Here is a 13,870-nt window from a genome sequence, read left to right as displayed (position 1 = left end):
TGGCGATCGAACCAGCTACCCTATCACTTTTCCAGTGACCAGAGTTGGACGAGCTATTAGACCACCACAACGTTTGAACTTGTTGAGCTCTTCAATTGTTTCAGACCTCAAGGTGGGAGAATGTTACGAACTGCAACCGTAACTCCTTATGCTGTCGAACTGCAACCGTAACTCCTTACGCAGAGGCAGATATGTATATGTACTCAGGCAAGGAAGTCGAACTTTCTCATCATCACTGAACTTGTAGACATTTCATTCATATTTCATTTTCATCGTCATGATTTGTTAATTAGAACAATAAAATGTTCTATTGTTATTCAAATTGGCTGTCGTCATTAGATATTTATCATTAGGTATATTGACGCCAACCCCGGACCTATATATAGAAAAGGTTGGTCGTACTGCTTATACATATAGAACATAGCAAGGTAAGTGATACCTTTCAATGATTCATTTTTGGAAGTTCGTAGTGGGACCTTCAATCAAAAGTAACAAACCAAATGCTTCGCTTTTAACTGAAAGTTTAAGATATTGTAGTTTCTGGCTTTTACTTAAGTTATCCTTGTCTCCTACATAAGCTGAAAATAAATCTCTAAATGAAATCCAATCTGTGAAATTTGAAGTAAAAATTGGTAACTCAACTCGTGGTAATTTTACATTGTTTTGACAGTTTGAAGTTGAATTATTTAAGGATATGTCATTGTTCGATGCAGTATTGTTAATAGTTGTACTATTATTTTCGTTTAATTTTATCATTTCATCTTTTAAGGTTACTTTTAATTTATCTAGCTTTAAAAAGATATCATGCATTTCCTCTTCATAATTGTTATAATCTGTATCTTGACATGTACTTAGTATGACAATATTCAATTTATCGATTTCGATGTTTAATGTGTTTACGTTATTTTCATAGACTTCAATTATTGAAGTAGAAATTGTTTGATTGTTAAGTAAGTCAATTTGATTAGTTAATCTAGTTAGCTTACCTTTTAGGATCCTTTTTAGCTGTAGTAATTTATCCATTGTGTTTGTGACCTTCTCAATTAACGAGTGCGATGGTTTCGCTTTCGATTTGCTATGATGCTTAGCGTTTTTTGTTGTTGATGAATTTGAGCTTTGATTGCGTTGTTTGACTAATATATTTTGCTGCTGTAATCCTAGTTATCGAATGCTGGTTGTAAATACTCCTGCCTAGAACGGACCATAATGATAGGACTCAAAGTACTGCAGCAAAAACATGACATGTTGTCTTTATGAAATTCTATTGAGACAAGCTAAAGGTATAGATTACACACAATGGTTATATACGAGTTTCAGAGCCATCTATTGGCGTTAATTTGAATTGAGGAATATTAGTGACGGAACAGCCTTTTTAGATGCAGATGGAATATTGAGGGTGGGTGGTCGCTTGGCCCACTCGCAGGTAAGTTTCGGTGCTAAGTCTCCTATTATTTTGCCTGCAGGACATAAGCTTACATATTTAATTATGATGTATTTCCATTTAAAAGATTTGCATCTTGTTCCCCAGGCATCACTTGATTCTGTTCGCCAAAGGTTTTGGCCAATTCACGGAAGAAATCTTGCCCGAAAAATAGTGCACTAGTGTGTTACTTGTTTTAAATTTAGACCTGTAACTATTGATCAATTAATGGGTAACCAGGTGTGTTACTTGTTTTTAATAAATCAGGCTTAGATTTCTGCGGCCCATTTCATGTCAAGCAAAAGAATTAAAGAAAAGTAAGTCTTCAAAAAATATATGTAGCAGTTTTTGTGTGCCTTTGCACTCGGGCTGTACATTTGGAAATTGTCTCGAACTTAACAACTGAGGCCTTGATTGCCACATTAAAAAGGGTTTTTGCAAGAAGGGGTAAAGGTTCTATGTTAATGAGTGATAATGCGAGTAATTTTTGTGGAGCTCGGAACGAGTTAAAACGGTTATATAGTTTGGCTCAATCCCCGGAACAAGAATTAATTGATTATCTGTTAACAGAAGAGGTCACTTGGAAATTTATACCACAACGCCCCCCCCCATTTCGGGGGTATTTGGGAAGCGGCTGTGAAATCCTTTAAAACCCACTTTAAAAAGACTGTTTAGACAAAACTAACCTTTGAGGAATTTTTAACCCTTGTTACGCAGATAGAGAGAATTTTGAACTCTAGACCAATTACTCCATTATCTATAAATGTAGATGATATGAACGCTCTGACGCCGGGTAATTCTTTAATAGGGCGTCCAATAACTGCTCCCATAGAACCCGATATCACTCAAATTCCAGATAACAGATTGTCTAGATGGGAACAAAATTGACTCAAAATATTTCGAAAAGATGGCAAAGAGATTACCTGTCTAATTTACACGAACGAACTGAGTGGCAATTTTCCAAGGATAATGTTACCCCTGGTACAATGGTTCTAGTTAGGGAAGATAATCTTCCAGTATATCATTGGATAATTGGTAGAATTGAAGAAACTATAGCTGGCAAATATAAAAAGGTTAGGGCTATTTTAGTGCGAACTCCTAAAGGTTTATTTAAAAGACCAATTCATGAATTGAATATTTTACCTATTGAGGACAATAAATAGTTTGGCAATATTGTAACCTCATTAAATTAATTTTAGTTTATATTTGCATTGTATCATTGTTTTTTAATAATTTCCGTTAAATTTAGAATTGTGCATTCATTTAATATTGAAACAAATATTTTTCTACAGTCCATAATTTTATTCTATTAATTGAAATCAAGTATTTCTAATAGTAATTTTATTGTGGTTCTTGTAATTTCAATGCACATTAGTTATTGTTGAAATATGTTAAATATTTCAGGGGGTTAATATGTTAAATATTTCATGTTCGATCTTAAGCGAAACGCCATCTGTTGTAATTGTTTCGAACTAGTCAGTTGCTCTTGAACTCTTGTTTGAGCCAGTCGTGGCTACCATTGCAATAGTGCAATGATTTTGGTTTGATTATTTACAATTGTTAAGTAACGGATTGTTTGGTAAACTTCTAGTATTCAATGAACCAGCTCATTGTGTACAATCGTGTACTTAATAAAGTTGTCCGTCGAGCCGGAGCTGACTTTTAAAACGTCTATGAAAAATAAAATTATACTCAACTTAGCTTTTTATTCTTAAATTCATATTTTTTTAGATAAAAATGAACTTATCTTTACAACTTTATTTTGCGTTTTTCAAATTTTTTTGCTCCAAAAAATTAGTGCACCATCAATTGAAGGATGTTTCAAATTTTTTCAAATAAAAAAGAAACAACCCTGATTGTATTTGTACACAGTTAAAAATTTATCGAAAAAATGGCTAAATGACAATTTATTTAAATGTTGTTTAATTATATCCAAACAAAGCAATCAAATAAAAAGAAATAAGATGATATTTAAACTATTACTTGTGAAAAAACGTTTTATTAGCTGATTTCACCTAATACGCTTAAACAACCAGTCTCATGACCGTCAGAAATGGGGTTTGATTCCCAGCCTTGAAAACACAATATTTCCTCCATTCACTTCACCACGTGAAGAGTTTCCAGTGTCCCGCACTCTCTAATTTGTGACTCTGGACTATTAGAAAACGATAAATTCAGAAAGCATAGACGATAACACCATTAAGCAGCTTAACGCTAAAAGTCCAGTATCTTTCGCAATAGGTGAAATAACCACATAAATAAATCTGATGACATTCCACGGTTTATTTGATAAAAAGTAACTCAACCACAACCTAACTCTAATCCACATTACCTAGCGAAAGGTTTGGCTCAAATGTTCAGTTGAATTTCTTTTTTTGTGGTTTTGAAACCGTGATAGTTATAAGAATTCGTAATCTGAAAGTATTCATAATTTCAGATCTTTAAAATTAATCATGTTACATTTTCCCTCACGTCAGTTCCAAATTTTATATTTACTTTAGAACATGCAATCAAAATAGAATGTTTTGCCTTAGTGTACGCTTAAATGGTAATCATTGGTGTATTTTTTTCACAAAAAATACTGAACTGAATTTCAAAAACTACTTTTTTACTATCCTTATTTATTTATATTTGAGATTTCTTTTGAAGTTATGAGTTTTTTTTTCGTGATAAAAAGTTTTTAATTTACTGATTCCAGATAAATTTTGAAAGTTAAAATTCAGTCTTGTGTGGAGAGTTGTTATCGACCATGTCAACCTTCATCTATGAAAAGGTACCCCAACATAAAATCGAGTTAACATGTCTTATATATACTAGTGAGTTGGAATTGTATTTTGATAGTGGTAGATACACTACAGTACTCCCCCACCAGAATTATAGCATGGAGATCGAATTCGATAACAGATACCATTAGTTGATTCACAACTGCTTTGTGAGAGGCCGAGAGAGTTGCGTATTAAGATCACCGTACTATGGCTCATAGTAAGAGCTGTATTATGTTCACAGTAGTGTTTGCTCCTGTGTTGCCATTAGCAGTCGAGTGTATGCAGGCCGACATTGTGCGTAATCGAGACTGAGTAGCAACAGCGCGAGGAGGTAGATAATGTAGCAGTCACAAGTAGCAAGCTAATGTGAACAAACCATCGAAGTAGGCGTGTTCAAATCGAAGAGGGAGTTTCTGTCGAGGTAAGCGTGGTCACATCACGTCCGAAGGTCACCAATATGAGAGAGTTGTTATCGACAAAGTCAACCTTCATTTATGAAAAGGTACCCCGCCATAGAATGGAGTTAACATGTCCTATATACAACGAAGAGCCATTACATTATGACCACCCTCCATCTATAACAATGGGCTCGCCCAGGTTTTCATGGTTTCTCGCCCAGGAACAATGTTTTCATGGGGCACATTAGGACCCATAATCCTCATAGAACAATCCCTGACGTCTGTAAGCTACTTGAACATAGTTGCAGACCAGGTTCACCCATTCATGGCAACAGTTTTTCCTGCGGGGGATGGTGTTTACCAACAGGATAATGCACCATGTCATAAGGGTCGAATCGTCATGGATTGGTTCGAGGAACATTCCAGTGACTTTCAAGTCATGTCTTGGCCCCAAAATTCACTTGACCTTAATCCAATAGAGCACTTGTGGTCCTACTTGGAAAACCAAATTCTTGCTGCAACGCTACCCCCTCGCAATGTGAGGGAATTGCAGGACCAGTTGGCGAGCGCTTGGTACCAGATACCTCAGACTATCTATCAGCACCTTGTGAAATCAATGCCACGGCAGTTGCTGGCAGTTTTGAGAGCGAAAGGTGATCCTACATGATATTAGCAGGGTGGTCATAATGTAATGGCTCTTCGGTGTATACTAGTGAATTGGAATTGTATTTTTGTAGTGGTAGATACAGTACAAGCCTCTTCAATAACTGAATCTAAATTAAAAAAAACATGAGATTCAAATCATAAAAAGTCTAAGAATCAAATCGAAAACAAATATGAGAATCAAATTGAAAACATAAGAGAATCAAATAGAAAAATAGTTCAACGTGTATTAAATATTTTCTGAGACCAAGTACATGGAAGTTCATCATTGCATATAACATCCTAGTCTCCTTAACGTCTTCTATGTAGAGTGTTAATTTTTTTTTTTTTACTTTGACCCAGATTTAAAGATTTAAAAGCAACATTGAATTAGCTGATATTACTCATTCATTAAATAAAGTTAAATATTTCTGTTTTTGCTGATTTCTCGAAATAAAAGGAAAGTAATTGTTATATACACGAAAGTAAATAAAATATCAAAAATAAGTTACATAAAGTTAATTTTTAGCAGATTTAAAATTATAAAGATTGTAAAGCTTCATTATTAATTGTTTTTATGAAAATGCGATATCTTTTTTTTATTATACTTGTTAATTGTCTATTAAAATGTTTCTTTATTCATTTCCATTCTAGTTTACCTTTTTACTAATATTCAAGTTATAATCTCTCGATTGTTTGCCGATTCGAAAAATCTCCTGTTTAATCTATACAGCGAAATAATTTATATTTATTTATCAATTTTAGTTTCTGAATACATCTCAAGGACACGAAACTAATATGACAAACTTTTCCATATTATAATTGAAAAAACTATGGATTTTGTTTTAATTCCTGTTTCTATCTGTCTTCTATTTCTGTTTAATTCTGTTTTACACCTTTAGCAAGCAAAATTCAACAACAATTAAATTGTTTGAAAGGTATGAAAAATAAATGTAATTAAAATAAATATTTTATTCACGTTTCAGGTGAAGAAATATTCAAAAAATCTTAAATTTATTTCTTCTTTTATGTTATTCAAAATATTTTCTGTTTCTCTTTACTTGCATTCTCTAATAAAAATTAATTGCCAAGAGCCTTTATAATCAGAATCAAATCTTAGTACTTCTCTATCATTTTACGATCGAATTAATTACAGGTAGACTTTGACGTCCTTTAGTATTTATAGAGGCAGAAAGTTATTTTCTCTAAAGTTGATCTGTTGTCGATAACATCATAGGAAGACTAGTTTCCCTGTAAAGGATGTAAAATAAAGTCTCTGTAATGATTAAATTTATTACAGTTTCTGCTCGTGAAATTTCTATTAGTGCTTTAATGCTATTGACGTCACTGGTCTTGAACTTTATCGTCAGAAGTTTCCTGTTAAAGCCTGTCTACGATATCAATTTTCCCAATGAAAGTTTTAGAGAAGAAAATCATATCCTATTTTAAATTAAAATTTTTATTCCTATTAAATAATATTAACTGAGCTAGGAAAAATTAAAGACATTTCTAAGATAATTTCAGTAGATTTTAAATATCAAAATTTAGAAAATAAAAATATGTGCTAATCGAAAATAAAATCTGACACTCTATGGTAATGACTAATCAAAAAAATTCCTATAATTTTTGGTTAGTAAAATCAAAATATACGGTATTTAAACCGTTCTTTAGGTAGTCTTTCCGATTATATTGTAATGATTGACCGGGAATTCTCATTTTCAAAACTCTAGTTCTTAATACCACACATTTAGTAAAAAATACAAAACTGGAAAGTAAATTTAACCGAAAAAAATGATTTTATACCATACAATAAGTATGATTAACTTACGAAATTTTCCTATACATACCAAATTTTCCTTCTATTGTTAATTTTACCAAACTAATAACCGAACAGCATCGGAAAAATTCCCGAACTTTTAGTTGTTCCCATAAAGTTAGAAACACGGTAAAGCTTACCTTATTTTATATATTTTGACATACTTTTCTTCCAGCGTAATTAGCAACCATTGTTTTAAAATAGAGCATGAAAACAGTGGGATATAATATTAAAAAAAAGTCGTTTTTCTACGTATTTTGTATGTATAATCAGTATAAGGAAAGTGATTTGTCGCTGTGACCGCGTTGCACAGAGGGTTCAGACACAAGAGTTTTAAAATCATGATCATAGTTAAATTTCTTTAAAAATCGTTAACACCAATTAACAATTTTGTAACACTAAAAAAATGCCGATTATTTTTTACATTTCAGGCTTATAATGCTTGTTTGGTGTTGAATTACCGTTTGGCGAAATTGTATTGTGCCAGCCATCTTTCATCATAATGTAACCCTTTGAACTACACACTCTTGTTCTTGTTGATTGAATTGTTAAGAGCGTATGGTCGCTCTCTAATGCAAGTTCATGCGTGAACTAATTAATTACATTTGTTAAATAAATATTTGTCAATTATTATACAGTCCACATTACCTCCACTTTTTAACTATTGAGCTATCATGGGACCGTACAGTTGGTCCTATGCAACCGGAGAAGAATATGGCTTCTTTGATATCGTTGAACAGCCAAAGAGGCGTAATTAAAGCAAAATTAGGAAAGTTGTTAACATTTCTTGATGAATTGAAAGCCGATGAAGTGGAACTGAATCGTGAAGTTATACTAAACACAAAACTAAATTCGTTACTGGACCTACAAAACATTGCAAAGCAATTGATAGTTGATTACACTCAACTTCCAGAAGATATCGATTTGAAGGATAATCTTAGTTTAACTGAAGAACTAGACGAGAAAATAGAAGATTTAGAAGTAAGATTTCGAATTTCTCTTTCTGAATGCAAAATTAATGATAAAGATAAAACTAAAGAAGCAAACATTATTTCTAATTGTAGTTATAAATTGCCAGATTTATCCTTACCACAATTTTATGGAAAATATGAAGATTTCAAAAACTTTAAAATGCAATTCATTTCAATTATCGGTAACAAACAATAAAGAATTGAATGATACACAAAAACTTATTTTATCTCAAAGCATCTCTTAAAGGAGTGATACACCTATTGATATCACTTTAGTATGTATCATGTTAATTTGAGTTAAAAATCTAATAAACATATAAACGTTAAATTAAGAATTTAATGATTCAAATTATTCTTGAATACATATTGATACCTTAACATTAAGTAATACAAAAGGGGAAAGAATCTAGGATTCACTCACCAGGGCGTCATCTCTAAAAACAGGTCACCTTCCAACACTCAGGTACAGCTTCAATTGATTCCTAAATGGGTGCAACCCCTACAGCTAGAGGGGACTACGCCAAACTCACCCTTTGGCTCACTTTATCGATGTTTTTAGCGCACTTTCTATTTTGGGACTCCTTGCTCTGCATCAGGAGAAGAAGAATTGTTGGAATCTTGTCAAGACGCGTTTTAATCTCTGTTTTCTGCACTTAATAGCAGGTATGAGAATAAAAGAGCAGTTGTGGAAGCTTTTATCAATAGCTTATTAAATTTTGAAAAAATAACACAATAACACATCACAATTACGGGCATTATTTGACAATGTAAAAAGATGCTTACGATCCTTAACAGTACTAGAATTCGATCGTAATAATTTGTCAGATGTTTTAGTTTTAAATATTTTATTACATAAATTAGATAAAGAATCAAGAAAAGCTTTTGAACTAAGTGTAAAATTTAATAAAATCCCGAAATTAGATGATTTTTTAAATTTTTTGGAAGAAAGAATTCGAATTCTTGAAGAAATAAATAGAAATAGTTTTCCAAAGCAGAACAATGTTGTTAAACTATCAAATCAATTTAATCGTCCTAAAAATTCAAAAACTTTCTTCACCAAAACCAATACTTATCGAAACTGTATTTTGTGTAACGAAACACATCCTATTTATCATTGCCCTTCAAAAGCTTACCAGTTTCGGAGAAATTTAATTTTGTAAACGAAAACAAACTCTGCATTAAATGCCTTTCTCAAACGCACTTAATAGCTCAGTGTAAAGCTAACAGATTAGTTTGTTTTGTCTGTAAAAATGATTCTCACCATTCACTATTGCATAAAAATGAAATTTTGAAAGAAGGAGAAGTAGCCTTGAAAAATAATTCTTCGTCGAACGAATTCGAACAATCCCCTGCTCCCACATTCACAACTTAGATGGCGTCAGGAAAGAGTAATAAATTAGTATTCATAAATACTGCAGTTGTTTATCTTCGCGATGCCTGTAGTAATTTGAAACCGTTTCGAGCGGTTCTTGAATCTGCTTCATCTTGCAATTTTTGTACTTCTGAGGTCATGAATGTATTAGGATTAAAAAAAAAGAAAAAGTTTTTGTTCCAATTAGTGGAATCAGTGATGTTTCTTTAAATGTAAAATCGCAAATCAAAACTCGATTGTCGAATTTAGAAAATGACTCGGAATGGGAAGTTGAGTTACTTGTTGTTCCCAAAATAACTGACAAGATGCCCCCCAAGTCAATTAATATTTCGATTTTGAATATTCCTAAAGGGATCAAATTAGCTGATGACGAATTTTATATAGCGAAAAAAGTGGATTTGTCATTGGGTGCTGAACTATTTTTTTAATTTTTTGAAGAATGATAAAATACGTTTGTTCCCGCGCCAAATTAATTAAAAAAAGATCAAGAGATGGCGCTGGGAAGAGTCATGTGTGTTAAGTGAAATAGAAATAAAAAAGATGGAGGATGAGCAAGTCGTGTGTCCTTTATTGTGGTAAAAAACAAAAAAATGAACCAGCTAAAAAGTTTCTCTGATCGAATATTGTTCAGATGGTCCGTTGTCAGCCTGAAATTGCATATTTTAAAATGGACGCATTAAAAATAAGAAAAAAAGTTTTGAAATCCGCTTTAACGCGGCATAAAGATAAAGTTGCGTCCACGTTAAAAAGTGTTGATAGTATACAATTAAAACTTTCTGAAACTAAAACTAATGAAATTTCAAATGATTTAAAATTAGTGTTTAATGGAAGTTTTGAAGCTTGTAGTTCGGACGAGTTAGATGGTTATATGGAAGAAAAAGATAATATTGATGATTCTATCGATGAATTAAAAATAATGATTAACCGTCAACTGTTCGAAATCAAGGGCGAATCTTTGAATTTAACTACACCTGTAATAAGCGGTAGCATTAATGATATAAAATTACCAACACTTTCGATTCCAACCTTTAATGGTAAAATCGAAAATTGGATAATGTTCAAAGATATATTTAAAGCTAGTGTAATTGAAAACAAATCCATTTCTAACGCTATGAAATTGCAATATATTAAAGGTAGTTGTAAAGATGAAGCAATAAGGGTAATAAATTCAATTTCCATTTCGGAAGCAAATTTCGATATCGCGTGGAAATTATTAGAAGAAAGATATTCGAATAAACGTGAGCTATTAAATGCTATTATTAAAAAACTTGTGAATCAACCGAATATCCCTGAAACAGCTAGTTCGATTTTGAATTCAATAGACATAACAAACGAGTGCGTTAGATCGCTAGATGTGTTAGAAAATAAAGTGGAAAATTTATCAGAAACAATGATAGTTCTCATAATTGTTGAAAAATTTGATAAGTCGCTTCGTTACTGGTGGGAAAAAGAATTAAAGAATTCCGACGAATTCGGTACACTAAATCAATTACTTTCTTTTCTACAAGGTCAAGCTAGAACCCTTCAAAATAGTAAAATGAAAGAAGGGAAATTAAACCGCAATTCGCAAAATAAAATTATTAGTATGGTATCAACAAACGAGAAAAAAAATAATTTACGATGCATTAAATGTAATCGAGAGGAATTACACGGATTGTATAAATGTCCTGAATTTATTTCTCTTTCCGTGCATGAAAGATACGAATTTGTAAGAAAGAACAATCTTTGTTTTAATTGCTTAAAACGGCATTCAGTAAAAAATTGCTCATCTAATTATCGCTGTCAAAAATGCCATAAAAAACATTCCGTGATGCTTCATTTTGAAAATTATAAACAAAACGATAATGAAGTCAAAACAACTGGTGATTCATTTTCGATTCCGAACTCCCAGGAAATGTTGGCGCCGTCGAAACTTAATCCAAATGCAGATAGTTTCAATTCTTCGAATAATCAAAACACATTTTCTGCCACATCTGTGCAGAGAATGAATCATGAAAAAATTGTTTTTCTTTCGACCGCTAATTTATTCATAATAAATTGTTGTGGAGAATTAATAAAGGTTCGAGCTTTATTAGATCAAGGGAGTATGTCATGTTTTATTAGAACTGAGTTGGCAGATTTATTGGGCATAAAAAAGGAAAAGGTTTCTTTTACGGTTTCGGGTTTAAGTAATGCTAGAATAAATGTAAAATCTAAAATAAACGCAGTGATTTCTAATGGATTTGGTTTCAATTTTTCATTAGAGTTTTTATGCGTATCTAGCATATCGGATGCTATCCCAACTAATCGTATTGCATTTCCAATTAACTGCATTCCCGAAAATGTAAATTTAGCGGATCCCAAATTCTACCAACCTGGAAAGATCGATGTTTTATTAGGAGCTGAGATTTTCTATGAAATATTAAAATTCGGACAAATTGAAATTCCCGATACGAATTTAAAATTACAAAATTCTGTCTTTGGCTATATAGCCACAGGTACAGTTTCAAGGTCTGCATGTGAGAATCCGCAAAAAACTCATTGTGGACTAATTTACGATTGTAATGATTTAGAAAGCGATATTAAAAAATTTTGGGAACTTGAATCAATAGGGATTAAGGACGATCCTGGGTTTAATGAGTTAGAGCAATCCTTAGAAACCTTTGAAAAAACTGTGCGGTATAAAAATAACCGGTATGAGGTAGAGTTACCTTGGAAAAGAGATTGGAGAGAGCTCAATGATAATTTTAAAGTTGCGGAAAAAAGATTAAATTCACTTATGAAAAGATTTCAAAGAGATTCTGATCTCCACTTAGAATATTCGAACACTTTGCTTGAATATAAAAATCAGAACATTATTGAAAAAGTTACTGAAGCAACTAAACCTAACGATAGAGCTGTCTATTATTTACCACATCAACCGGTTATCAGAGAGGAAAGTCAGACTACAAAATTGCGCATAGTTTTTGATGCGAGTTCGAGTAAGGATTTCAAAAGTTTAAGCCTGAATGACTGCCTGTGGGTTGGAGAAAATCTTAATTCCAAGATTTTCGATATATTAATAAGCTTCAGGTTGAACAAAATCGCCTTTATCGCCGATATTGAGAAAGCTTTCCTACAGGTATCACTTTCTGAAAAAGATAGAGACGCTGTAAGATTCCTGTGGAAGGAAGATGGAATTCTTCAAACTTATAGATTCAGCCGAGTGCTCTTCGGTGTAACAAGCAGCCCGTTTCTTCTTTCTGCGACAATAAGGAAACACCTGAAGTTATTTCAAGACATGTATCCCCTTACTACAGACTGTTTGCGTCGATCCTTTTACGTAGATGATTTCATTTCGGGAGCGGACAGTTTGGAAGAAGCTCTAACTGTTTCTAAAGAATCTCTAAGTATCATGGAAAAGGCTAGCATGGTATTGCGAAAATGGAAGACTAACAGCGACATTTTGAGGCAACTGTGGAAAAATGAAGGTTTTCAAAGTGATCCAAACAACATAGAAACACATCCAACTAAAGTTTTAGGGATGACGTGGAACATAGAGGACGATAACTTCATTTTGGATATGCCGAACATATCAGATATACCCTTTCAAGAAAATACTAAGCGATCGCTCATGAGAATGATAGGAAAAATATACGATCCGCTAGGGTTGTTAGTTCCATATACGTTAAGAATAAAGTGTTTAATGCAAGAATTGTGGTCAAAAGGTATATCGTGGGACGACGAACTTCCACTTAACATCAAAGAGCAGTGGGTTCAGTGGTGTTCTGAGATTCCTGTTTTAAAAAATGCGAAGGTTCCTCGATATGTGCCGAACTCTTGCTCTGATGAGGAAAACGCAATACTGGAGATGCATGGATTTTGCGACGCGAGTGCAAAAGCTTATGGCGCGTCAATTTATATTAGATTTTTAAAAGAAAATACCATAGAAGTAAAATTGCTTACATCTAAATGCCGTGTTGCGCCCTTAAGAAAAATGACTTTACCGAGATTGGAGCTTCTAGGTGCCTTATTGTTAGCCCGATTGGCTAACAAAGTAAAACAAATAATGGATCAAAAACGAATATCGGATGTTTTTTTGTACACCGATTCAAAAATAGCTTTATACTGGATTAAAGGATCCTGTAAAAAATGGAAATCTTTCGTAGCTAATAGAGTTACGGAGATACAAAAACTGACTGACACCAATTCTTGGTCGCATTGTGCTGGCAAGAACAATCCAGCAGACTTTGTGACTAGGGGTACTTCTGCTGAATTTCTTCTTGGCAACGATGTGTGGTGGAATGGCCCTCAGTTTTTGAGAGACAAAACTGATCTTTCAACAGATGGTGATCTGATGTCAGTTTCAATCGATGACATTTCAGACGAACTAAAGAAAAATAATGACATTGACGATTTTCAATTTAATTTTACTTGTCTTAATCATGATTCCATTATTGATGATATTCTCAAACTTAGTAATAATTTTATAACTATTATTCGTGTTATGTGTTATATTCTTAGATTC

The 13,870-nt window shown here is 32.8% G+C and overlaps 1 protein-coding gene across 1 annotated transcript; it reads left to right on the top strand.

Moving 5' to 3' along the window:
- Positions 1–4,983: 4,983 nt before the first annotated feature.
- On the top strand, positions 4,984–13,820 carry LOC110283045 (uncharacterized; the record flags this gene model as incomplete). The annotated part of the gene is made up of 3 exons (XM_071176915.1): positions 4,984–5,156; positions 7,680–8,022; positions 10,016–13,820. Coding segments are annotated over exons 1-3 (4,321 nt in total), but the record flags the coding sequence as incomplete, so codon positions are not given.
- Between the last annotated feature and the right edge of the window lie 50 nt (positions 13,821–13,870).

This window comes from Parasteatoda tepidariorum, unplaced genomic scaffold (genome assembly GCF_043381705.1).
Source record: "Parasteatoda tepidariorum isolate YZ-2023 unplaced genomic scaffold, CAS_Ptep_4.0 HiC_scaffold_415, whole genome shotgun sequence".
In the NCBI taxonomy this organism is placed as follows: Eukaryota; Metazoa; Arthropoda; class Arachnida; order Araneae; family Theridiidae; genus Parasteatoda; species Parasteatoda tepidariorum.
The sequence above is the reverse complement of the archived record's forward strand: the minus strand, read 5'-3'. Positions and strand labels throughout refer to the sequence as shown.